A 26401-nucleotide genomic window follows, 5' to 3' on the forward strand; every position below is an offset into this window, starting at 1 on the left:
CTAGTTCTGCAACACATGGCATGACGAATCAATTACATCTAGTAGCAAGCAATGATTAAAAACTTGCAGGGATATGACGCAAGGTGTATTGTTACGTGGTAGGTAAAATCATGGTTTTGACGTTTTAAATTAAAATAGCGAACCTATTTTGGGAAACCTTATTACAGCGTAGTCAATATTTATTCGCGAATGCCTTTGAAAGAATATCAAGGTAAATATTGACATAAGTTGTCTGGAACCTTCTTAAAGTATAAATTTACAGTATTTTGTAGGTGGTATACAATTCAATATATCAAGTGTTTTTCGATAAACTTTCAAAACTTCATTGCTAAGTAATTTAGTAAATATTACGCCGAAGCGAATGGTAAAATTTCTTTTGTCTTTTGTTTATTTGTCGCAAAGGAATTCAAAAAAGAAATTCTCCTGTTTACGAGAATTCTTTAAGATTGTTAACCACACAAACTAATTTCTTTTACCAACAACACACACTACTTTATACATCCTTGTAGACACCTAGTTCTCAATAAAATATTTTATTCATTAGTCATTGAAATATTTAAAAAGGGTTCTTTATTAAAGTAATAAATAAGAAATTACAAACAAGTACTTTTCAAGTTGATTATGAATATCATAAAAAAGGGCAATAAAAACACATACATTTTGAAACAAAAATAAATAAATACTAAATAAAATTGAAGAAATGTGGTTCTTATTTAATTATCTGATTTCAATAAACCAAGAATCGGTAAATTGGTCAAGTGTGTCTGTAACCACATTTGACCCATCAATTTTTGCAGCTAAATTTTCGTACATAGCTGGAATAAGAAATTCCCCATTCGTTAACCCAAGAGTGTCAGGAACTGTGTAAAACGGCCTCGGATCGTCCTTTTCTTCCCCGACGTCCAGGTCGATGTCCATTGGATGAACATCGTGGTCAATAAATTTTAATGGCAACCCCTCGCCTTGGCTGCTTACATATTTCATTTCTCCCCCGACCTCAATGCCGAAAACAAAGGCGAGGTTTGAGGTTACGGTCGATGAAAGTTTCCAAAAGAACAGATCGCCGTTACTGCCTGATTCGGCTCGAACACGTCTTGTACCTCCCCAGGAGCGATTGGAAGTGCTGTGTAAGATGTCGCACGGAACTTTATCGGTGACATTCGTCACAAATTGGCCTTCAATTAGCACAGGATCGGGAATTAATTCTTCCACAATTCGAGGCTCCTTAGAGTCGCGCTCTATAAACTCGAGCCCCTCGATAAGAAAATTGGACAAATCCGACGTTGTGGTTTTTTCAGACCCTTCAAATACCTCATTGGACAACAGGCGTCCGGGTTTGCCTCGAAGTGAAACTTTGTTCATCCCGGTAGTAATCGACGACTTCTTGCGTTTTTCAATGCTAATGCTTCGTTTTGCGCTGGTGCTGCTGTGTTGACGGCACACTCCTTTCAAGTTGTCAGCGTTTGATGAGTTTCTTGAGTTTCGTTTGTTCTCTAAATGTATTTGGCAAAAGTTTTAAATTACTGCGTTAATAAAACGTGTTGCTTGTGTGCCAAGCGAATTTTTTTTACAAATTTTATTACTTATTACATCAAAATACGAAACAAAAACTTTTTTGTCACGTATTTGGCAAATCCAAGAGATGTTTTATCATAATGACAAATACCTCGGCCTCTGCTTTTAAGAACTTGTTCTCTTTTATCTTTTGTCATTTCTTTTTCTTCGATGAATGCACTGTAGACTTGCTAATAATTTAATTTGTGAGTTTGGGTTGTGTTCAACTATACTCTTACCGTCTAAAGCTCTGTTTTTATATAGCGGTACTAACAATACGTCACTTCAAGTATTACCTCATCGTCTTTCTCTCTCTCTTAGCTTACAATACAATACGCTTCAGTAGGCAAAGAAAAAATACTTTTTTACGTCACCGTTCGTGCAATGTCTTAAGAGTGCCAATCGACACGTTTCGGATATGTTGTTTTGCTATTGTCATTATTTATTGAAGAAATTGTAGAATCTTCTAGCTGTTTGACATGACGTCATACTAAATACCATCAACCTTTTTTGTTTTCGAAATTATGTTTACAGTTAAGCTACGTAGTCGATAGCAATAAAAAAGTACAAACATAAGACTAGTTTTACAACCTGCGAAACGCCATAAGCCTTCTAAATTTTATGTACCATTTGAAACTACTCATCTTTAGTATGAGATAATGACATATTGGTATCGTTATTTTAAATAAAAACATAGCTTTCTTTAAGTTGTTATGAGTATTTTGTTAATTTTTAATATTACGAAATAAGTTTCGATTTTTCTTTAAATAAAAAAAATTTGTTTAATTAAGTAAAATGTTCTTTCGATTACTAATTTTTGGGGAATTTTTGTGATATAATATTTTATTTAAATATTTTTTCTTTACTAACGCCTAAACGTTACTTTTTTTTATCTTAAAACTTAATTAGGTCGCAAAATAATTAGGCAAAAAAAATAACAGCAACTTCTTTTAAGACGTAATTTATCTAAAGTCGTTGTTATTATTAGGAAATTACGTCAGAATTATTGCAAAATATTACCATTTATGGTGTTACTTGTTTATTTGTTGATATATAGTAAGAATATTTATAGTGTATGCAAATGTGCATGGCTTAAAAATAGGTTGTTCCCAATCTATGGAAAATTCCCTAAAAGTTGCTAAAAATAAGATTTTATTTCGAATGGGTAATTGTTTAGAATATGAGATGAGACAGATGCGTCAAACTAAGTTTATTTGGCACTTTACAGCTATTTAAAGGTATTTAAATGAGTAATATATATACGTATATTCAAAATACAGAATGATATATATTTTATTATTTTATTTAAAACCAATAAAAAACAATTGCCTGTCTGCGACTTGATAAATTATTTCGATTGAAATAAACCCAATCTATTTTAAATTTAGTTATTACGGAAGTTGATTTACCACAAAAGGCAAAAATTTGTGACATTACGCGGCTGCCCAAGCTAGTAAGCTTTTTTTGGTGCGAACAAAAAAGTTAATTTTCGTTGAATTCAAAACCTACTGGTTTCTATATATAAAATTTATGCAAAAGAGTCGCTTTTTATAATGATTATGTCACTTTTTTTTTGTATATATCTTTATCTTCGATGTGGGAAAGTCGAATGCTCGACTTAAACATAGAGTAACAACTGTTACTCCGACCCAGCCTCGAGTTGCTTTTAGCAGTTTGGAATATTATAGATTATAATTGCCCGGTAATAATGCTGCTGATTAAATGCTGACTCAGCAGGAGTTCATACCGTTTATAGTTCCTTACTCAAGGGCGCTACAGCATGAGAGTAGTGGGGATTAAACCCACGACCTCATGGTGGTGTAGCAAGTGTTCTTACCACTGCACCACGCTGCCCACTTAATCACGTTTAGTGATTAGAACTATTTTTATATGATACCCAACACAATTGTTGGATATATATTACGTTTTAAGCAAAACTTACTGTTCTAACAGGTAAACTTTGCTTCAGTGACACTCAGTTGACCTGTCTTTTTCTTGTATGTGTTTGTCAGCCAATATCAACCGTTTTTGGCTGGTAAATTTTCAAAATTAACAACATAACCTTAATTTGTTAGAATTTTTTTAATACAGCCTACCTAATTAAAGATACTTTAAAAAGAGAAAATCTCTTATATAATATGGCAAAATATTGCTTTTCATGCTAAGTTTGTTTTCTGCAAAAAAAAAATTAAAAAAAAGGTACAACAAACGGCTCAGAAAGGGCAAAATAAGAATATTTCCCTATGTTTTCTAGCGTATGAACTTACGACGAAGACGTTGTGCAAACGTGACTCGCGAGCGTAGGGACTTTTCCTATTTACAATATTTTAATTGCAAATCCCGATATCTCGAAAACTACTTGACCAATTTTTAAAATATTGATATCCTCGTGCAAGTTGGAAAAAAAAAAAAAAAAAAATTCCAACATAATTAAAAAAGATCATTTGGGACCGAACCATCTCTTTAAAGATTGGCGTTAATTTAATTTTATACGCATTTCTTTTCTGCCTTTCGCTAAACGTGCTCATTGTAGAAAAGTATTTGTGGTTGGGGTACTCCTTTTTTACTAATTAAAAAAATGACCTTTCGTCAACAATTATAAAAAAAATTATTTTTTTCTTATTTGATTTAGAAAATTTCCGAAATCCTTTGTTTATTCTAGAACCATTTGATATTTCACATAACGCTTACATAGAATGCTTGGTAAATCCCTTATTGCCTTATTAATTATTGCTGGAAGGAAATTAAAAGACGACTTTATATTAACAACTAACTACAGCTTGCATAGTCCTTTAATTAATACTTTTTTAAATAAAAATGACATATTATTACACTTTTTTCTACATACTTAAAGAATTTGACAACTATTAGACTTTAACTTAAGATCCATATCTTTAAACCATGTAACATACCCAATGATATATAATAAGTGCTTATTATATATCATTGAACATACCTGTTTAATTGTTCAAACGTTGCCAATGTAACTTTTCAAAATAGGAAGGTTTATGTCTGACAGTCAATTACTATTTACAAACTTTTAAACGTTGCAACAACAGTCAGTTATCCTAAACAGTATTGAACTTTAATTGCTTGTTTTTCAATTTAAATAAAGTGGCATTTTATCACGTGTATACACATGCAGTAGGTGGTAACCTGGCAAACCTAATCATCAATTTTTAAATTAATTATATTATGTTTCTATGTAAATCCCTTGTTACAAGTAAATTTAGTTCACTTATTCTGCAAGTTACTTTTGCGTTTTATTATTGATTAAATATTTTATTACACAATATATAGAATAATAAATATAATGCTAATGTAAGTGCGTTTATACAATTATAAATATTTTAATAAAAGGCCAATCGCATAGAATCATACCAAGTATGGATTATATTTTCTTCTTACATGAATTTCACAAGAGCCAGCACTAAAATCTCCAAGGCAAGTCTAAAAAATGGTTACTGTTACTATATTATGTACAAAACACAAAGCAGTCTTACCCCTACGGATCAAGATATTGCCTTTGTTAATACTTATTTATACTTAAACATTAAAACTATAACAACATTCAATAGAAAAAAATGTGGAAACAAACATTAGGCCATAGTGGGATCGCGTTGCTACCATAGTTATATCCGAGGAGGATGTGGTGCTTACATTCGATGGTGTGGTGGTTGCCTAAATAAAACAAAGCCAACGTTTAAAACTACAATACTTGTAAATGAATATTTTAACAAAAAAGTATGTTATTGAACATATTTTTAAATAAACGGCTACGTGCTACCAAAGGTGAAATATTAGGCTCTACGCTAATTTCTTGAGGGAATTTTGTTGTAACAACCAAAATAAAATTTTTAAATCAAGTTACTGCATAGGTCATACATTAACAAAATAGGTTGTGGTTTCCAATGGTAAAAGTTCTCCAATTGTCTTGTCATTGTTAAATGGAAACCGATCATCAGGCATACAAGAAGAGGGAAATGCATTCCCTGAAGTTACATTTGCACCCTCCAGGCTTTCACCTAATAAACAAATATAATCGTGGAATTTATCTATTTAACATTTATTTTATGTAAAGGTACAAACATGTAAAAGTATAATAAATCTAAGCTGAAGCTTGAATACCTTGCTCCACAATTTCCATAACCATCATCATTCCGACATCTTCGTGAAATAAGATGTGGCAATGAATAACGACTGTTCCAATGTACTGATTTGGTACAAATCTTATCTATGAAATATGAATATTTAACAAACTATTTTTTAGATAATTACATAATATTAAAACAAAAAATATGCTTACAGTAATGTTTGACAAGGGTGGCACCCATAACACATCTCTCCAATCACCAGCTTGAGCGTAACCAAGAGTTCCTGGTGCCGAGATATTTTGCCACCTTTGATCATGTCCTAAATATTCCAGTGAATCATTAGGAATGTCAATTATTGCCGATTCTGTACAGAAAAAATTTTAATGTTAGTAAACTCTCCTTACCGAAATAGGCAATTTATTTGTACCGTCATAGTTGCTATGCTGATATAAACAAGTTTCGTTTTGTTGATTAAAAAGCCTCCAATCGCCTTCGTTATTATAATTCATAAAAGGTCCCGTGTAGTTGTTGTAGCTTATTACCTAAACAATAAACAAATTAAGAAGTCACAATATTGATTATGTATTTTTTTTTATTTATATTTAAAGTTTTTCTCACTTGAAATGAGTTAATGTGGATGTGGATGGGGTGCGCGGTTTGTGTTCCAGCATTTGTTAAATACCACTCCTGTGTCTTGTTTACTTCGATCTTGTATCTGCACGTCATGAAAATAAATTTAACATCCACGCACTTAACCGTTAAAAAAGGCAAATGCCATTATTAAATCCAAGTAAAACCTATCGGACTTTTAGAGTAAATCTGAATACCTAAAAAATGTATCATCAGAAAAAGAATCTCGGTTCAGTGTCAGTTGTTCATTAGCTTCGATAACAAATCTGCCATGAAGGTCTTCTTGTGGCACATTTCTTAAATCTCCAACAAACCAAGGTCGTTCTGGCAAGTTACTGGTTGGAATTACGGTGTTAGCTGGGGTTCCGGTAACATTTATTGTCATCAATAATTCTGTGTATGGTACACTGTTCCCTAACGAAGCATCAGTGTTCGCTGGTAGGGGGTTTGACTTAAGCTACAACGCATATAGGTTAAAAAAGTAACAACGCACTTGAACAAATTTGTTATTGCTTACCTGATATATACCAGGGTTATTGCATACTACCAGCCAATCTGTTCTACTTGAAGCAACAATGAATCCCTTTCCTAATTTGGGAGGTCTTGGTGCATCAAGATATACCCCATCAAATGCAATCTCGCGAACTTCGCAAGCAGGATTAACACCATTTTCGTCCAAAATTTCAGGAGCCAAAGTAGTTGAACTTGATCCAGCATTAGCCATTCTAAAACCAATATGTCATGGTTTTACATTGCCTAAAATTTTATTTTAAATGGCACTATAAAAAAGCAAATTTTAGTTACCTAAAACGCTTTATTTGCCCAGCTTCCATTGTCAATACAGGCTTTAGTTGGCCATTTACAGTAAAGAAGTTGATGTTATTTGACGTATTTGTCAACCATTCACCAAAGGTTTGGTTGTTTACGTCAGTTACAATATCGTACAGGTTACTAAAGAAAAAATAGATTTTTGTTCAATATTAAAAACCAAGTAAAGTCTGATTCTATATTAACTTAAGTGCTACTTACAATCCAACTCTGTCTTCGGAATCTTTCTGCAAGTCAATAAATCCGCCTCCTGAGTAAAATAAAGTAGGCTGAAAAAGCAGCTGAATGTCGTGTTGACAATTGTTTGGACAAGAAACATTTTGAATAAAATCTGGTACACTTGGATCGGTTGGATCTTCCACTATTATCATACCTGCCATGCCGCTATTAACCTTAATATATGAAACAATAAGCTAAAACTTTCATTCAAGCAAAAACTGCAATATTTTTTAATTAGTTTTAATATTTAAACTCATACAATTATTGAAGTAGTTACAGTAAAATGATTTACCTGTTTTTTCCAAGATTTTAAAGCTGAAATTAATGCCCTAAAAATATTATATTTTTTACAAAAACAAACCAGATGTTTACTTGTAAATTTGTTGAGCCATGTACATGAGGATGGTACCAATATGAACCAGAAGGATTTTCAGGGTTAATGTCATAGACATAGGAAAAATTTCCATTAGGATTTGCCATTACAAATACGTTATCAGCCGGAGCCTGTAACACAAAATGCTTTGGTAAAACTTTAGTTATATTCCCTTTCTCAAGGACTAATAATTATGGCATTGTAACCATATATTAAAAATAGAATAAAAAAAGTAATATGTTGATGCATTTTACTTTGCTGCCAATATGAAGACCATGTGTATGTAGGTTGGTGGTATTAGGTAGGCGTAGTTCGTTGACTGGTAGCTTCTTTTCCGGTTCATTCAAGTTATTTATCTGTAACAACATAATATATTTCTTTTAGCTGATTGATATATCATGTTATTTGGTTTAAAATGCATTTTGTTTTCCAATGGTTAATCAAATGCAAAAATTGATATGGCAATCGTGATAGTTTACGATACAAGTTTCATACCAATGCAACTTCCAGGTGATCTCCCTTTTTAATTTTCCAGGTTTGCGACGGTACTCTGTTGTTAAACATTCTTCTTGGCAACACCATCCAATCTATTTGAAAGTCGTCAATATCCAGCACGATGTCGATCTTGAGCGAGCCGTTAACTGAAACAAACTCTTCGGGTTGACGTAGAGGTTCTCCCCCTGTGTAGATTAAGAAAAGATCAATTAAAATAAAAAATATATGAAACAGAAAAAAAATCATAAGTTTGGTTTTTAGTTGCACATTTTGTATTTATTTGTATATTTATTTTATTTGCCATAATAACCTAGTAGGTTTGATTCGAAATGAATCAAAAGGAAGTTATTGACGCTAAAGTTCCTCCAGGATATTGCTACCATATTCCGGTGCAAAGGTAAAACGAACAAACGACAGGAACAACAAACAATTCAAAACAAAAGACATAACAAACACGTTTAAATACAATACGAGAAATAAACATTTATTTAAAACTGTTAAGTTAATTTTTTGCATTTACGCTTTACAGTCAAAATTTTGATAATTAAATTTACAATTCTATATATTTACGTTATAAAATTAAAACAAAAATAACATTATGCATTTCTTTTTGCTTAATATGTAAAAACAACTAATGCAAACTGTTAAGTATTTCTATACATGATAAATGTTAAGATTTGTAATTGTTACCTTTAAGCTCGCACGGTGATTGGTATGAACATTGGCTTAAGCACGGAACTGCGCAAAAAGAAACAACAGCGATATATACAAAAAACCGCATACTTAAATCTAAAAGCATTCACAAAACGAATCTTTAAAAATTTACTTCCTTTAACGCTTCTAACTTTTTCGTAACAAACTGGCAATGGTTAGTTGAGTCTGGTATGTACCAATGTTTATTTATTCTACAATTTTAACTCTTTTAAACCTACTGTAACAAACAACTGTGTTACCAAACGTCATTTAAAGTGATGTTTTCCAGATCATATGACATTTTCAATAAAAATTTCAGACATGCACGCAAAAACTTTTAAAATAAGATATATATGCATTAAAGATAGATTTAGCGAGTTAAGTTTATGGCATAATACTATGCCGGAAAAATCCTTGCTCTATATTGCCCTCTGCCGGAAAGGGGAAATTTGTAAAGTCAGTAACTTTTGTCCACAGTTGGCCTTTAGTTTAAATAGACCCCTACATAAAAAAGACCTACTTAGTTAAATACCTACTTAATAACATGAAAATTGTATTTATTTAGTTTAAAGCAATCAAATCTCATTTATTATGTACAAAAATTGGATTAATTTGAGAAAAACGCAATACTGACACATACAAAATAAACAACCATCTTTATATTACATAAACACTCATAAAAACTTATAAAAGCGCTGTTTTTCTTAATTTGTTTAGTAAGAATTAAGTTTATAACAAATAATAACATTAAATCCCAAACAGCCGTGGTAACTAATACCTAAATATATAAAAATTAATAAAACCAAAACGGCCAGCGTAGGCTAGTTTTCAAAAGGTGGTAATTCGAACTCAAACACATCAAAATGAATTTAGCTGATTTAGAAATAGAATTAATTACACAAGTTGTATTGCCTACGCGTTTTTTACGCAATTCAATGTACCGGAATTAAGTATGCAAATCAGAAATATAATATTTAGAAATGTATTGGTAAGTATCTCCTAAAAAGAAAACAATGGGATCATATTTCGCTTACTATTGTTGATAGAGAGATTCTCATATTATAATCGAAAAAGTTTACCGCAGATATCATTATAATGTGACTTGTATGGGTAAAATTTAAATTTAAGAAAGATGGGTTTTAGATTAAAAAATAAAGAAATTAACATACAGTTAATAAAACAAAGCACACACAATTAAAAATACATAAAAACTCTATATTTAAAACGTATGTACATATTCAGCCGAACTTAAGCGTTGGCTTTATTTAAATAAATTGAAATGCCATCATCATAGCTATTTGTAATAAAACCCTGAAAAAATTAACATACATTGTTAAATGCTACAACAAAGTTTTTATATTTAGATAGATTTAATTGGTGTTTTGTTTAATAATTGTTTTGTTTTTAAAATAATGTGTTAATTTTCACTTACATTCTATCAGGATAGAAACGAGTCGTTCTACTAAGCTAAATAAAAATCGTCATAAGTTAATTTTTTTTATTTTAGTTCTTTAATTGTGTTAACGGCAACAACCCAATACAAGTTATAGCCGGCATATATATATTATTTTAGTTAACTCAGTTTAATTTGTATTTGTTACACGCAAAGAATGCTAAATTTACCACCATAGTTTCTCCTATTGTTAGAGGATTATTAAACGGGAATCGATCGTTGAGCATACACGACGAAGGGAATGCATTTCCCGAAACCACGTTTGCACCTTGTAGGCTTTCACCTAAAACATATCACATAAGAAAACTTACACAAAGAGGTATTCAGCACTTTAAAATTGAAATGTATATAACAAATTTAGCGAAAGTTAACCTTGTTCTACAATTTCCATAACCATCATCATTCCGACATCCTCGTGAAATAAAATGTGGCAATGAATAACAACCGTTCCAGTGTATTGATGTGGTACAAATCTTATCTAAACAATTATAAATATGTGACAAAACGTAAGCTTTGTTCTTATCTAATACATTTCAAAAAATACAGTATGCTCACAGTAATGTTTGACAAGGGTGGCACCCATAACACATCTCTCCAATCACCAGCTTGAGCGTAACCAAGAGTTCCTGGTGCCGTGATATTTTGCCATATTTGATCGTGTCCCAAAAACTGAAGTGGGTCTTCAGGAATATTAATTATTGCCGATTCTGCACACAAAAATGTAAGGTATTTTAATGATTACAAATATCTTTTTTAATATATAGGCCTTAATAATCTCAAAACCACCGTCGTAATTGCTGTGCTGGAAAAGGCAGGTATCATTTTGTTGGTTAAAAAGCCTCCAATTGTCTTCGTTACTTTCCATGAACGGTCCTGTGTATTCGTTGTAGCTTATTACCTACATAAAAAAATAAACTTAAATTATATTCATAAAAATATACAAACTTCAAATAAGAAATGTTAAAGGTAAAATCCTATACTTGATATGAATTTATATGAATATGGATAGGGTGTCCGACTTGTGTTCCCGCATTTGTTAAATACCACTCCTGCGTCTTGTTTGATTCGATTTTGTACCTAATTATTTAAATAATGGATTTAGTTACTATATGATAAAAACTTGATTGTACTTTTTTTTATGGGAGTAATTACCTGAAGTAAAATGGAGTAGAAAAAGAATCTCGGTTCAGTGTCAGTTGCTGATTAGCTTCAATTACGAATCTGCCATGAAGATCTTCTTGTGGCACGTTTCTTAAATCTCTAACAAACCAAGGTCGTTCTGGCAAGTTACTTGTTGGAATTACGGTGTTAGCTGGGGTTCCGGTAACAGTTATTGTCATCAACAATTCTCTATATGGTGAGCTGTTTCCCAACGAAGCATCAGTGTTCCGTGGTGGAGGGTTTGACCTAAGCTAAAAAAAAACTTGCGAGGTTAATATTTAAAATCAGTAGCCTATTTACGAAACGAAATTTGTTTTAATTTACCTGATAACTTCCTGGTTGATTGCAGACAACTAGCCAATCTGTTCTACCTGAAGCAACAATGAATCCCTTTCCCAATTTGGGAGGTCTTGGTGCATCAAGATATACCCCATCAAATGCAATCTCGCGAACTTCGCAAGCAGGATTAACACCATTCTCGTCCAAAATTTCAGGAGCTAAAGTTATCGAACTTGAGCCAGCATTTACCATTCTTAAATTGATACATTGAATTGTTACTTACTATAAAATAGTGTGGCAATAATTTAATTTGTGATTTAATTGCAAAAAGTAAATTCAAATTACCTAAATCGTTTTATCTGTCCAGCTTCCATAGTAAATACAGGCTTTAGTTGGCCATTTACAGTAAAAAAGTTGATGTTATTTTGTCTATTTGTCAACCATTGACCAAAAGTCTGATCGTTGACGTCGGTCACAATATCGTACAAACCACTAAAAAATGCATTTAAGGGGCATAAGATGTGGTTAACAGTTTAAAATATTTTTAACTTACAATCCAACTCTGTCTTCGGAATCTTTCTGCAAGTCAATAAATCCGCCTCCCGAAAATAATAAAGTAGGTTGAAAAACCAGTTGTATATCGTGTTGACAATTGTTTGGACAAGAAACGGCTTGGATGTAATCTGGAACACTTGAATCGGTCGGATCTTCTATTATTATCATACCTGACATGCCACTGTTAACCTGTCAATCATTGCTCCAAAAATTTTAAATTATTTTAAGTTTAGGCTATTTTAAATAAACCAAATCTTAGTTTTTTAAGAATCCATTTTATTAGTTAAATTACAGTGTTTTTTTACATCTATAGTTTACCTGTATATTAGTTGAGCCATGTACATGGGGATGATACCAATATGTGCCAGATGGGTTCTCAGGGTTTATATCATAGACATAGGAAAAATTTCCATTGGGACTGGCTTCCACAAATACGTCATCACTTGGTTGCTAAAAAAAACATTAGTACGATTTTCTTGTGATGTGTTTATTTATTAAATACCTATTTAAGGTTGTTAAAATTTGACTGTTACATTACTTAAATATACCAATTTTCTGTTATTGTAAAAACTGAAATAGAAAATTTAAATCATTGCATTTTACCGCACTACTAATATGAAGACCATGTGTGTGAAGGTTTGTGGTATTAGGAAGTCGAAGTTCATTTACGGGAAGCTTTTTTTCAGGCTCGTTCAAGTTGTTTTTCTATATAAAATGTTCGTAAACAAAAAGTTTATTTTTTTAATCATCTTGACATGGTTTGGTTAATAGTATATTTACATTTAACAATATACAATTATGAATATAACCAGTTCGGTTTTTATATTAACACTCTTATTTTTGTTAGAATATTTTATTAAGTTTACCAGTAAAACTTCAAGATGGTCTCCTTTTTTAATGCGCCAAGTTTGCGACGGAACTCTGTTGTTAAACATTCTTCTTGGCAACACCATCCAATCTATTTGAAAGTCGTCAATATCCAGCACGATGTCGATCTTGAGCGAGCCGTTAACTGAAACAAACTCATCGGGTTGACGTAGAGGTCTTCCTCCTGCGTAGGTTAAAAATAGTGTTAAAAAAACAAAAATATGTTGCAACTAAAATAATTAATAAATTGTTATTTGTTTGTTAATTTAATTAGAAAAGAGGGTGACTAAAACACAATATATCTTATCAGACTAGTATTTTACATGTATGTAATATAAAAATATATCGTCTATATATATTGTTACCTTGAAGCTCGCATGGAGATTGATACGAACATTGACTCAGACACGGAGCCGCACAAAAAGAAGCGACAAAAATGAAGGGAAATAAAATAAAAAACATACTTATATCTTACTGGTATTCATAGAATATTGTATAATTCTTTAACCTTTGTAGTCATTTAAAGTTTTTTAGTTTGATTTTTTATTGTTGAATTATTTATTTTAGTTTTAAATAATGTAGAAATATTAAGTCCTACACCAAAATAGTTTATCTTAATAAACTTTTAAATTTTCTTAAGGTGTTAATTTTAAATCTCAAACCTATAAACTGATAAACTCAGTGAGATGCTCTGTTTTTATATTACCCGATTGCTATAAGTTCTCATCTAATTCTCTATCGTCCTCTAGCGAAAAATTGCAACACATTTTTTTTTAAATTAAAACTGTTACAAATGTACGATATGTGCAAGAAACTGCATTTAAAACATCAACAACCTTTTTAGAACACCGTCAATTTTTTATTATGATATAAAGTTAAACAAGCAACATACTACTTTCCAATTCTTTCCTTTTTAACCTAAAATTTTACTCGTAAGTCAGTTACTACAATATCTACAACAACAACAACATATAAAAGTCATGCTTTACAGCTAAAAGCTAATATCAACTACTTAACTACAAGATAGATTTAAAAGCTTCTGTCTTTTAACTTCACCAGCGCACCTACAGATACATAATTTATTTCATTTTACCTATCTCACTTTTAGAATTAATAAAATCGCGCTAACCTTTTTCGGCAACCCCGGTGATGTCACAGAGGAGCTGTTGATGTAAGTGACGTCAGACTTAGATGGTGTCACGCTCGTGAAAAAGGCCATGCTCTGAGTCGATCTTCGGTACTTCTTCATGAACGCTCTTCGCACATCATCATTTCGCAGGCAATGTAGAACGAATATAGCGACTCCCTAAAGTTAGAAAATCTTTAAAATCGCAAAGTAAATAAAATTTGATTGCCATTACTTAAAATTTGTTACTTATGTTCCTATGATATTTGGGAACGCGCTATAGTTATAAAAAACTAACTTGCAGGGAGTTGAACACAGCAAACAGATAAAGAAACCATTTTGTTGCTTCATTAACTGCTAAAGCACCCAATAACCACGTTACACCGAACAATGGAGTTAAAACAGCGATTGCTCTCAAGGTCCGTTTAGTTCGTTCCCATTCTCCACTCTTAGCGTTTGTTTTTAGTTTTAAAAACACTTGAACGATCATGCCCATTAGAATAAGGTTTATCTGTGTAATTTAAAAGGATTAACAATATTTAAATTTTAATTTAACATTTTGCGTAAATGCTAACCGCCTGGCTTAAAAAACTAATTGTGTTTTGAATTAAAATAAAAAAAAAACAAGACTAAAATATCTTACTATAATGAATCCTAAAGCTGGTCCAATAAAAGCCCAAGTTAGTCCATTTCTAATAGAGAGCCAGCAACCTTGATCAGTTCCGTAACCTTCATAACCAGCAGCAAGCGAAATTCCTACTACTATTAGAGGTAGCACCCAACCAAATACTAATTCCAATATTTTCAGTTAAAAAAAAATGTTTCAGATTAAAATATGTTTTAAAAAACTTACTTTAAATTTAGAATAGCTTACCTATCATTAAATTAAAGTTGACCTGGCCATTTACAGCACGAACTGACTGATAATAGAGTAGAATTCCTTCCATCAGCATCCAAGAGAACGAGGCCATGAAGAAGAAATGAAGTAAAATTGCGACTGCTTTACACTGTGGCTGTTAAAATTTAACTTAATATTAATTGTTCTATTGTATACCTAGCTTTAAACTTACTGTTCCAATGGGTATTCGTGTTCCAATCAGTAGAACGATCTGTCCAAGACATAGAGTTGTGGCTAAGTTCAAATGCAGAACAACGCGCTAAACGATTCAGATATAGTGTTATTGTATTTAGTTAAATTGTCATCATATGAGATTACTTAGCGTTATCTTAAACCTTGATTTTGGTTAGTCTTAGATACAGAAAAGTGAAGATAGTTAGTAGAAGAGCAGTTATTGAAGTCCCACTTCCAACATAAGTTATCACGTTAAAGAATTCTTGCTCCCTGTCAGTAAACTTAAAGAAATGAATGAATTATTATTTTTTTTCTTTAATAGTGAAATTAATATAGGTTTAAATTTACTTGTAAATCGGTGTGCAGAAACAACATGGCAAAAGATGTGTTGTGATTGCACGAACAGCTGATATGCGTCGTATTCTCCGATGTAACAACACACCCAGAATTAGACCAAATGTCGTCCGAAGAATCAATAAAAGCACATATAGCTTCTGTGATTTCACCACTCTGCTAAAATAACAAAAAAACAATCAAATTAAATATAAATGATGTAAAGGTAATGTAGAAAAGGTAATAAAATTTTAAAATACCTCAAACTTTCTAAAAGTCATTTCTACAGAGACGTCGTTTGTAGAATTTTCCCCGTTATGCAAAGAAACTGATTGCAAAACACTTCCAAAACTTGCTATTTCCTCTAAAAAAGTACTTCCTGGAAAAACCAGATCCTCGCTTTTGTAAGTCACAAATGTTGCAAAATTTACACTGACGTCATTCGTAACAGTTGTAACTGTGACGTCACCATTTTCTTTTTTTACATGGGGCGTTTAATCGCGTTCCGAAACGGGTTGCGAACGCGACTCTCTCCTATTTTCGCTGACTCACGTATTTGAGAGAATTAAACGGATTCGAAACGCGTTGCGGGAACCCGTTCGTAACTGCTAGGTTCGCAGCAGGGAAATGCGTTCGTAGAATATTTTTCTTATAACAGCTTTTATGGACGTTATTTTAATTACTTTTTTTAATAGTTTTACGACTGCCTGCTGGGAATGCTTTGAAAATGCAGCAGTTTTCCATTAATTTTGTTTTAGTAGGCGACAAACCGGCGATTGCCTGCTGTGGGCAGAGAAGTTAAAGTAGGCTAAAGCAGTTAGGTTTCTTACATATAAAAACTAGTTTTAAATATTTTTGTTTTAGTTGACTTCTAAATAAAGTGTATTTGTAAGTATCTAGTACAAGTGCCTGTGTTTATACATAAACAGTTTTAGTCAAGCAATTAAGGAATATTACTTAAATAGCCAGCAAATTTTTAAGAAAGTTTTGTATTAAGATTTTATTAAATAAATAACACTTTAAAAATATGGAAATGCAAAAGAAAAGAAAATCTCCAACTTTCTGGAGTGCAGAATTTATTCAAAGTCTACTTGATGTAATGATTGAAAAAAATGTCCTCGGCCTTATTGATCGCAGGGGACAAAGAAATGACGTTATTTTTAAAGAAATAGTGTATGAAATAAAAAAATACATCCCCAATTTACACTTAACAGGTATAATACTGTTTCTTAAATTTTAAAACTTTTAGAAAAAAAATATTAGAATTTAGACATGTTGTATTTACCCAAATTATAATATGTAGCCTAAATTATAATTTTCTTTATTCGTTTATTTTTAGCAACGATTGCAGAGAAAAATGGAAGGGGTTAAAGCGGTTGTATTACAACAAAATAAAGGATTTAAAAAAATCCGGGGCTAGTGGCCAACCAAGAAACTGGGTCCATTTCGATAAAATGGACCAATTATTAAAAGCAAGGTCTAAATCTCAGGTGATTTTATTTGCTTTTAAATAAATGTTTTACGTTAGCCTATTCAAAATGTTATTGTAATGTTACTTTAATCTTATGTAATTCATTAGGCATTAACTTCAAAGGATGTCGTGGATGCCTTTGAACAGGCAAACGAGGATCCGCCGGAATTTTTGGATTTAACTGCTGAAGAAGTAAATCCCCAGGAAGGTAAATCATATTAAAAGTTTAATGTGTGCCTATCTTGTTAGACCACCATGTAACCAAATTTTTATTTTAGAAATATTTGTTTTAACTGAAGAGCCACAGGACTCTTCTTTTAATGTCCCACCTAATTCAATGTCGGAGCAACCTGGCACATCGACTTTTGATCGACCAATGCCTACAACTCCTGATCAACCGGGTCCTTCGAGATCCGGCTCATCAAAAAAAAGGAGTCATAAAAGAAGTGGGTGCATTTTTTTAAATACATATTTTGTGAAAAAGACATAATGAATTTTTAATTAAAAAGTTGATTTAAAACTTTTTTATTTTTCAGAAATTACTAATGAGACCGACACAGAAATAATTAAATTTTTCAAAGAGCAGGCCGAAAAAGACCGAGAAGATGCTCAAAAAAATCGCGACATGTATGAGCGACAGTCTGAAAAAGATAGGGAAAGTTTTGAAAAAATGTTTACTTATATGGGCAAAATTTTTAAAAAATAGGTTATGCAATATGTTTTTGTGTTTGTGTGATTTTTGGTTTAGTTTTTATTTTTCTTCTTTTATTTTTCAGTGTTTTTTAATGCAGTAGTACCTCAAGTGTTTTTATTTTAAACTACCTTGCCGAAGAATACAAATTTTTTATTTTTTTAATCTTTTTTAATAAAATTTAGTGTTCAATTGGATTATTTATTTTATTTACATATATACTTTAACGAATACTGGACTGGCGAAGTGGTAAATTTGCAGTTACATAGTTTAATAAAGCATTTCTACACCTTGTACCTTCTGAATCAAGAACTGTACAAGGCCTTGTAGCTGGCTGGACTTGAGAAATAGTTTGCTCACTCAAGGTTGTAATTGGTGTGTTTTGTGCTTCACATATATTGTGCAATATGCAACACGCTGATATAATTGCCTTAGCAAACTTAATATTGGTATCAATTTTTTTCCCAATTATTCTCCACCGTGCTTTTAACCTTCCGAAGCTATTCTCCACAGCTATTCGCACCGAGCTGTGATAGCAGTTAAATGATTCCTTTTCTTCGGTAAGGTTTTGACCAATAAAAGGCTTAATCAGCCATGGAAGTAAAGGGTATGCAGGATCACCCAAAATAAGCAAGGGCACCTCGACTCCTTCAATGTTTATGGGACACTGCAACAATTTGTATATCAATTTTTTATGTAAATGAAACATTATTTTAAAATTGCATTAAACAACCAACCTTTGGTAGTTTATGTTGAAATTTGTACAACCCTGACTCCCTGAAAGCTAAGGCATCATGAGAGCTTCCAGGCATTCTTATACTAATATCGCGAAAGCTAAAAAATGATATCTTTTTTAAAAATCTCTGAAAGAACGCTTTAGCAAATACATTTGCAATTTAACTTACCAGCATTTGTCATCAACAACTGCTTGTAGCACCAATGAGTCCCACCCTTTGCGGTTGGTAAAGTCCTTTTTTCCATCATTTGGTGCTGTAACAGAAATGTGGGATCCATCGATACTACCCATAACCTAAAAAATTAATACATTTTTTTAATAAAAAAAATTAATACAATTTTTTTTTTTTAAAAACATTTAAGGTTTTTTACCTGAGGAAAATAATTTCGAGCTTGAATCCTTTGAGCTATTTGTTTAGCCTCTTCTTCTTCAGGCCAGTAAATGTAATCTCTCAACTTTCTGTTAATTGCAGCACAAAACCTGAACAATAAAAATTGTAATGAATAAACACAAGAAAAGTTTTAGCTTGGTGTAACAAAAGTTGCTTTAACCAACGGATGATATTAGTAATGTTAAAAAAATCAATTACATTTTTAAACAGTTGTAAACTGATGGGGCACTAACACCAAACAAGTTTCCGACCGTACGATATTCTGCAGCAGATGCAAGTTTGTAAATTGCTATCGCAATTCGTTTGTCAGTTGGTATTGGCGACCGAACTGCTCTATCATCTGTATTAAAATATAACTTTCATAAAGCAAAATAGTAGCTAAATATCTATGCAAATGTTGTGTTGTGTTAAATTTCAGCCTACCCGGCTTCATATCAACCAAAATCTTTTCCACTATTTGTTTAAAGGTGGAGGGCTTCATCCTAAAGTTAGTAACCCATTGTGCGTCAGTAAACGTTGGCACAACATTCTCCCACCAATCGGCAGACCTAATAATAAACACACATTACACTTTAGCATACTGTTTCTACATTTTGACAAAAATATTATTTGTACAAAAATTAACATCACAACGTCTAAACGTACCTGTTGCGCATCCAAATTCTTTTATTATTTCCTCCTCTACGTATGATTCTAGCTAGGTGCCAATACCTAACCCTGGTTCTGCTTTGCCTATCTTTTATATTGGAATATAAATGCTCAAATTTTCTGTTTTTTCTCAGTCTAGAATATTTAAAACTCAAAGCCATGAAGCAAAATAAAGCATACATGTCACTATCCATTGTGTAAATTGTATCGAACTATATGAAACGCGTTTGCAAAGCGCCCATGTAAATATGCCGCTTTTGTGCGTTCGTCACGGTTCGCTAATTCTCTTTTTAAACGGCTTCGTGAAACTGATTCGGAACGCATTTCAGCGCCCATGTAAAAGGGCGACACTCAGTTGACTTGTCTTTTTCTTGTATGTGTTTGTCAGCCAATATCAACCGTTTTTGGCTGGTAAATTTTCAAAATTAACAACATAACCTTAATTTGTTAGAATTTTTATAATACAGCCTACCTAATTAAAGATACCTTAAAAAGAGAAAATCTCTTATATAATATGGCAAAATATTGCTTTTCATGCTAAGTTTGTTTTCTGCAAAAAAAATTAAAAAAAAAGTACAACAAACGGCGTAGAAAGGGCAAAATAAGAATATTTCCCTATGTTTTCTAGCGTATGAACTTACGAAGAAGATGTCGTGCAAACGTGACTCGCGAGCGTAGGGACTTTTCCTATTTACAATATTTTAATTGCAAATCCCGATATCTCGAAAACTACTTGACCAATTTTTAAAATATTGATATCCTCGTGCAAGTTGGAAAAATTTCAACCTAATTAAAAAAGATCATTTGCGACCGAACCATATCTTTAAAGATTGGCGTTAATTTAACTTTATACGCATTTCTTTTCTGCCTTTCGCTAAACGTGCTCATTGTAGAAAAGTATTAGTGGTTGGGGTACTTACTCCTTTCTTACTAATTAAAAAAATGCCCTTTAGTCAATAATTATAAACACAAAAAAATATTTATTTTCTTATTTGTATTTAGAAAATTTCCGAAATCCTTTGTTTATTCTAGAACCATTTGATATTTCACATCACGTTTACATAGAATGCTTGGTAAATCCCTTATTGCCTTATTAATTATTGCTGGAAGTAAATTAAAAGACGACTTTATATCAACAACTAACTACAGTTTGCATAGTCCTCAATTTATACTTTTTTAAATAAAAATGACATAGTATTACACTTTTTTCTACATACTTAAAGAATTTGACAACTATTAGACTTTAACTTAAGATCCATATCTTTAAACCATGTAACATACCCAATGATATATAATAAGTGCTTATTATATATCATTGAACATACCTGTTTAATTTTTCAAACGTCGTCAATGTATCTTTTCAAAATAGAAAGGTTTATGTCTGACAGTCAATTACTCTAATTTACAAACTTTTAAACGTTGCAACAACAGTAAGTTATCCTAAACAGTATTAAACTTTAATTGCTTGTTTTCACAATTTGAAAAAAAGTGGCATTTTATCACGTGTATACACATGCAGTAGGTGGTAACCTGGCAAACTTAATCATCAATTTTTAAATTAATTATATTATGTTTCTATGTAAATTCTTTGTTACAAGTAAATTTAGTTCACTTGTTCTGGAAGTTTTTTTTGCGTTTTATTATTGATTAAATATTTTATTACACAATATACAGAATAATAAATATAATGCTAATGTAAGTGCGTTTATACAATTATAAATATTTTAATAAAAGGCCAATCGCATAGAATCATACCAAGTAAGGATTATACTTTCTTCTTACATGAATTTCACAAGAGCCAGCACTAAAATCTCCAAGGCAAGTCTAAAAAATGGTTACTGTTACTATATTATGTACAAAACACAAAGAAGTCTTACCCCTATGGATCAAGATATTGCCTTTGTTAATACTTATTTATACTTAAACATTAAAACTATAACAACATTAAATAGAAAAAATGTGGAAACAAACATTAGGCCATAGTGGGATCGCGTTGCTACCATAGTTATATCCGAGGAGGATGTGGTGTTTACAGTCGATGGTGTGGTGGTTGCCTAAATAAAATAAAACCAAAACTACAACACTTGTAAATGAATATTTTAACAAAAAAGTATGTTATTGAACATATTTTTAAATAAACGGCTACGTGCTACCAAAGGTGAAATCAATATACAAAAACGGGTTTAATATTGTGTTGACATATAACTTTTGTATTTATACGTCAATAGCGAGAAAAAATGTAATAGGAAAAAAACGACAAAAAAATTATTCCATCAATCTGGATAAAGTTTAAATAAAAAGATATTTAACGCACTCAGCATAAAAAGGGGTAGCTTAGTACAAAGGCACTTATTAAACGCTAAACAATTTTTTAAAACAAAATGACGTGTTACCGGGTATTGTTCGCCAATAGTCAGGTTATTATTAAACGGAAATCGATCATTAGGCATACAAGACGAGGGGAAGGCATTTCCCGAAGCCACGTTAGCACCTTGTAGGCTTTCACCTTTACAAATTGAAAATTATTTGAAGTAATTTTAAGCATCAATTTTTTGCATATAAATGTACAAATGAAATTCAAGTTTGTGTATTAATTGTACGCTTAAACTAACCCTGTTCAACAATTTCCATGACCGCCATCATGCCGAGGTCCTCGTGCAACAAAATGTGGCAATGAATAACAATCGTTCCAGTGTATTGATGTGGTACAAATCTTATCTAAAAAATATATTCAAAAGTTTACATTTCTAAAACAAAAGAGATCGTTTCAAGAATGTTTGACGAAGGTAAACGCTAGTCTGGACAGGTACAAATAAAATACAAACTTTGCACAGAACGTTACATTTTTAAAACAAATAATATGCTTACAGTAATGTTTGACAAGGGAGGCACCCATAACACATCTCTCCAATCACCAGCTTGAGCGTAACCAAGAGTTCCTGGTGCCGAGATATTTTGCCACCTTTGGTCATGTCCCAAAAACCGAAGTGGGTCTTCAGGAATATCAATTATTGCTTCAGCTAAAAGTTGGTAAACATCAAATATTTGTTTAGAAAAAACTTCCTGATAACTTTACGCTAGTAAAATATTAACTTTTTTGAAAGTAAAAAATATTCAAAACTCCTTTACACAGCGTGCTAGCCTGCCTATATAACAAAATGTTGTGCCTTACTGATGTTTGCGTGTTGATAAGTGCATGTTTCGTTTTGTTGATTAAACAATCTCCATTTGTTGTCTGCGTTACTGCTCATAAAAGGACCCGTGTATTCATTATAACTTATGACCTTAATAAAGAACAACGTTTTACGTAAATTAAAACTATAGGTTTTACATAAACGTATGTTTGGTAATATGTTTTTTACTTGGAAAGAGTTGACATGAATATGAATTGGATGTCCCTCGCTTATTCCTGCATTTGTTAAATACCATTCTTGCGTCTTGTTTGATTCCACTTTGTATCTGCGGTGGTTTAAAATCAAGAAAGCTGCTACTATGGTTAGACTATAATATAATCCTGCACTTAATACGGATAAAAAACTAATTAAAATACCGAAAATAAGAGGAATTTGAAAAAGAATCTCGGTTCAGTGTCAGTTCTTCATTAGCTTCAATTACGAATCTGCCATGAAGGTCTTCTTGCGACACGTTTCTTAAATTTCCAACAAACCAAGGTCGTTCTGGTAAGTTACTTGTTGGAATCACGGTGTTAGCTGGGGTTCCGGTCACATTTATTGTCATCAATAATTCAGTGTATGGTAAACTGTCTCCCAACGAAGGATCAGTGTTCGCTGGTAGGGGGTTTGACTTGAGCTACAAGTAAAAACAAATAAAAATCTCAAATATGTGTTTGCTTATAAATAGTTAAGATATAATTTACCTGATATATGCCATGGTTATTGCATACCACCAGCCAATCTGTTTTACCTGATGCAACAATAAATCCCTTTCCTAATTTGGGAGGTCTTGGTGCATCAAGATAAACTCCGTCAAATGCAATCTCGCGAACTTCGCAAGCAGGATTAACACCATTCTCGTCCAAAATTTCAGGAGCTAAAGTTAATAAACTTGAGCCAGCATTTACCATCCTTAATACAACACAGTTTTATCTTGTTTGTGTATTTTTTTACCAATAATTCAAATAAAATTAATTTTATACCTAAATCGTTTTATTTGTCCAGCTTCCATTGTCAACATAGGCTTAAGTTGCCCGTTAACAGTAATGAGGTTGATATTATTTGATGTATTTCTTAACCACTCACCAAAAGTTTGGTTGTTGACATCGGTACTAATATTATACAAATTCCTAAAAAAATATAATTTAAGTTGTGATGTAGGATGCTCTTTAATGTGTTTTAAACTTACATTCCAACTTTATCTTCGGATTTAGTTTGCAAATTAATAAACCCGTCACCAGAGTACAGTAACGTAGGCTGAAAAAGCAGTTGGATATCGTGTTGACAATTGTTTGGGCAAGAAACGGCTTGAATGTAATCTGGGACACTTGAATCGGTCGGATCTTCCACAATTAACATACCTGCCATTCCACTGTCTACCTTAAAAAAAAACATTAATTGGGTGTTTTATTTTATGTGAGAAAATTTCACAAAAAATAAATTTCACTTACTTGTAAATTTGTTGAGCCATGCACATGTGGATGATACCAGTATGTTCCTGCGGGATTTTCAGAATTTATTTCATAAACATAAGGATAAAATTTACCAGGGTGTATTTCCCAAAATACGTCATCACCTGGTAACTGTAAATATTTTTAATTTAAAATATTTTCTAAACTAGAAACTAATAAAAAAGGAATAATAAACATATAACTATAAGAATTAATTTTACTTCACTGCCAATATGAAGACCATGTGTATGAAGGTTGGTGGTATTGGGAAATCGCAAAGAATTGAGTGGACCCGTTTTTTGGCCTTCTTCTAAAAGATTGGTCTATGACACAGTAGGTGCAATTTACAAACAACAATAAATTCAAATTGCTGTATTACATGTAACTAGCCAAAACCAAGTTTACCAGGTTAACTTCTAATCTATCTCCTTGCTTAACTCTCCAAGTTTCAGAAGGAATTTTTTCGTTGAACATTCTTCTTGGTAACACCATCCAATCCACCTGAAAATCCCCAACGTTGACTACAAGATCGACCTTCAGAACACCGTTTTCTGAAACAAGTTGTTCGAGAGGGCGTAAGGGTTCACCGCCTGTGTAGATTAAGAAAAGAACAATTAAAATAAAAAATATATTAAACAGAAGAAAAAAATCATAAGTTAAGATTTTAGTTGCACACTTTGTATTATGTGTATATTTATTTTATTTGCCATAATAATCTTGTAGGTTTGATTCGAAATGAATCAAAAGGAAGTTATTGACGCTAAGGTTCCTTTAGGATATTGCCACCACATTCCGGTGCAAAGGTAAGTATATTGCCACCACATTCCGGTGCAAAGGTAAGTATATTGCCACCACATTCCGGTGCAAAGGTTTGATAATTAAATTTACAAATTCTATATATTTACGTTATAAAATTAAAAACAAAAATAACGTTATGCTTTTCTTTTTGCTTAATATGTAAAAACAACTAATGCAAACTGTTAAGTATTTCTATACATGATAAATGTTAAGATTTGTAATTGTTACCTTTAAGCTCGCACGGTGATTGGTATGAACATTGGCTTAAGCACGGAACTGCGCAAAAAGAAACAACAGCGATATATACAAAAAACCGCATACTTAAATCTAAAAGCATTCACAAAACGAATCTTTAAAAATTTACTTCCTTTAACGCTTCTAACTTTTTCGTAACAAACTGGCAATGGTTAGTTGAGTCTGGTATGTACCAATGTTTATTTATTCTACAATTTTAACTCTTTTAAACCTACTGTAACAAACAACTGTGTTACCAAACGTCATTTAAAGTGAACTTTTCCAGATCATATGACATTTTCAATAAAAATTTCAGACATGCACGCAAAAACTTTTAAAATAAGATATATATGCAATAAAGATGGATTTAGCGAGTTAAGTTAATGGCATAATATTATGCCGGAAAAATCCTTGCTCTATATTGCCCTCTGCCGGAAAGGGGAAATTTGTAAAGTCAGTAACTTTTGTCCACAGTTGGCCTTTACTTTAAATAGACCCCTACATAAAAAAGACCTACTTAGTTAAATACCTACTTAATAACATGAAAATTGTATTTATTTAGTTTAAAGCAATCAAATCTAATTTATTATGTACAAAAATTGGATTAATTTGAGAAAAACGCAATACTGACACATACAAAATAAACAACCATCTTTATATTACATAAACACTCATAAAAACTTATAAAAGCGCTGTTTTTCTTAATTTGTTTAGTAAGAATTAAGTTTATAACAAATAATAACATTAAATCCCATACAGCTGTGGTAACTAATACCTAAATATATAAAAATTAATAAAACCAAAACGGCCAGCGTAGGCTAGTTTTCAAAAGGTGGTAATTCGAACTCAAACACATCTAAATGAATTTAGCTGATTTAGAAATAGAATTAATTACACAAGTTGTATTGCCTACGCGTTTTTTTACGCAATTGAATGTACCGGAATTAAGTATGCAAATCAGAAATATAATATTTAGAAATGTATTGGTAAGTATCTCCTAAAAAGAAAACAATGGGATCATATTTCGCTTACTATTGTTGATAGAGCGATTCTCATATTGTAGTTGAAAAAGTTTA

The 26401-nt window shown here is 31.9% G+C and overlaps 5 protein-coding genes across 6 annotated transcripts; all 5 read right to left on the reverse strand.

Annotated features, from left to right (window-relative positions):
• Positions 1–561: 561 nt before the first annotated feature.
• On the reverse strand, positions 562–1910 carry LOC145743366 (uncharacterized). The gene is made up of 2 exons (XM_082561310.1): positions 1667–1910; positions 562–1493 (listed from the first exon to the last, which is right to left on the reverse strand). The coding sequence occupies exons 1-2, from the start codon at positions 1710–1712 to the stop codon at positions 718–720; spliced, it is 822 nt and encodes a 273-aa protein (XP_082417436.1). The 5' UTR covers positions 1713–1910; the 3' UTR covers positions 562–717.
• A 2955-nt stretch (positions 1911–4865) lies between these two features.
• Positions 4866–9070, reverse strand: LOC145743186 (laccase-like). Its single transcript, XM_082561097.1, has 15 exons — positions 8884–9070; positions 8194–8378; positions 7953–8054; positions 7698–7829; positions 7308–7498; positions 7083–7229; positions 6796–7003; positions 6476–6735; positions 6267–6363; positions 6076–6190; positions 5861–6012; positions 5683–5788; positions 5440–5579; positions 5153–5235; positions 4866–5004 (listed from the first exon to the last, which is right to left on the reverse strand). Exons 1-15 carry the CDS (start codon positions 8990–8992, stop codon positions 4959–4961), a joined length of 2073 nt encoding a protein of 690 aa, XP_082417223.1. The 5' UTR covers positions 8993–9070; the 3' UTR covers positions 4866–4958.
• A 423-nt stretch (positions 9071–9493) lies between these two features.
• LOC145743118 (multicopper oxidase mco-like) lies at positions 9494–13706 on the reverse strand. 2 transcript variants are annotated; one of them, XM_082561017.1, is made up of 15 exons: positions 13567–13706; positions 13201–13385; positions 12938–13039; positions 12653–12784; positions 12333–12523; positions 12125–12271; positions 11825–12032; positions 11492–11751; positions 11320–11416; positions 11126–11237; positions 10895–11046; positions 10712–10817; positions 10513–10622; positions 10319–10353; positions 9494–10197 (listed from the first exon to the last, which is right to left on the reverse strand). In XM_082561017.1, the coding sequence occupies exons 1-15, from the start codon at positions 13661–13663 to the stop codon at positions 10152–10154; spliced, it is 1980 nt and encodes a 659-aa protein (XP_082417143.1). In that variant the 5' UTR covers positions 13664–13706; the 3' UTR covers positions 9494–10151. The 2 variants fall into 2 exon arrangements, with proteins under 2 accessions (XP_082417143.1, XP_082417142.1); XM_082561016.1 differs by having other exon boundaries at positions 10510–10622.
• Positions 13707–14092: 386 nt separating this feature from the next.
• On the reverse strand, positions 14093–16013 carry LOC145741462 (adhesion G-protein coupled receptor D1-like). The gene is made up of 9 exons (XM_082559057.1): positions 15993–16013; positions 15748–15912; positions 15561–15680; positions 15398–15484; positions 15202–15340; positions 14971–15116; positions 14626–14838; positions 14331–14507; positions 14093–14119 (listed from the first exon to the last, which is right to left on the reverse strand). Exons 1-9 carry the CDS (start codon positions 16011–16013, stop codon positions 14093–14095), a joined length of 1095 nt encoding a protein of 364 aa, XP_082415183.1.
• Positions 16014–21298: 5285 nt separating this feature from the next.
• Positions 21299–25452, reverse strand: LOC145743131 (multicopper oxidase mco-like). Its single transcript, XM_082561034.1, has 15 exons — positions 25320–25452; positions 24699–24883; positions 24515–24616; positions 24294–24425; positions 24032–24222; positions 23826–23972; positions 23547–23754; positions 23220–23479; positions 23032–23128; positions 22842–22953; positions 22538–22689; positions 22282–22387; positions 22063–22175; positions 21641–21723; positions 21299–21493 (listed from the first exon to the last, which is right to left on the reverse strand). Exons 1-15 carry the CDS (start codon positions 25426–25428, stop codon positions 21448–21450), a joined length of 2043 nt encoding a protein of 680 aa, XP_082417160.1. The 5' UTR covers positions 25429–25452; the 3' UTR covers positions 21299–21447.
• Positions 25453–26401: the final 949 nt, after the last annotated feature.

Source organism: Corella eumyota, chromosome 2 (genome assembly GCF_963082875.1).
Source record: "Corella eumyota chromosome 2, kaCorEumy4.1, whole genome shotgun sequence".
Classification (NCBI taxonomy): domain Eukaryota; kingdom Metazoa; phylum Chordata; class Ascidiacea; order Phlebobranchia; family Corellidae; genus Corella; species Corella eumyota.

Bases quoted from the DNA above. Each gene is read 5' to 3' on its own strand.
- LOC145743366 (XM_082561310.1), bottom strand. From the start codon at position 1,712: ATGACAAAAGATAAAAGAGAACAAGTTCTTAAAAGCAGAGGCCGAG. The intron at 1,494-1,666 runs GTATTTGTCATT...AAATACATTTAG, and splicing joins TCTTAAAAGCAGAGGCCGAG to AGAACAAACGAAACTCAAGA.
- LOC145743186 (XM_082561097.1), bottom strand. From the start codon at position 8,992: ATGCTTTTAGATTTAAGTATGCGGTTTTTTGTATATATCGCTGTTGTT. The intron at 7,499-7,697 runs GTAAACATCTGG...TCATATATTAAG, and splicing joins ATGGCTCAACAAATTTACAA to GTTAATAGCGGCATGGCAGG. The intron at 6,191-6,266 runs GTGAGAAAAACT...TTTATTGTTTAG, and splicing joins TCCACATTAACTCATTTCAA to GTAATAAGCTACAACAACTA.
- LOC145743118 (XM_082561016.1), bottom strand. From the start codon at position 13,663: ATGTTTTTTATTTTATTTCCCTTCATTTTTGTCGCTTCTTTTTGTGCG. The intron at 11,047-11,125 runs GTGGTTTTGAGA...TTTTGTGTGCAG, and splicing joins CCAGCACAGCAATTACGACG to AATCGGCAATAATTAATATT. The intron at 10,198-10,318 runs GTAAGTGAAAAT...TAATTTTTTCAG, and splicing joins CGTTTCTATCCTGATAGAAT to GGTTTTATTACAAATAGCTA.
- LOC145741462 (XM_082559057.1), bottom strand. From the start codon at position 16,013: ATGACTTTTAGAAAGTTTGAG. The intron at 15,485-15,560 runs GTTTAAGATAAC...TGAATCGTTTAG, and splicing joins TAAGACTAACCAAAATCAAG to CGCGTTGTTCTGCATTTGAA. The intron at 15,341-15,397 runs GTAAGTTTAAAG...AAATTTTAACAG, and splicing joins CACGAATACCCATTGGAACA to CCACAGTGTAAAGCAGTCGC.
- LOC145743131 (XM_082561034.1), bottom strand. From the start codon at position 25,428: ATGCTTTTAGATTTAAGTATGCGGTTTTTTGTATATATCGCTGTTGTT. The intron at 24,884-25,319 runs GTAACAATTACA...TAATCTACACAG, and splicing joins ATCACCGTGCGAGCTTAAAG to GCGGTGAACCCTTACGCCCT. The intron at 21,724-22,062 runs GTAACACGTCAT...TATTTTATTTAG, and splicing joins CTATTGGCGAACAATACCCG to GCAACCACCACACCATCGAC.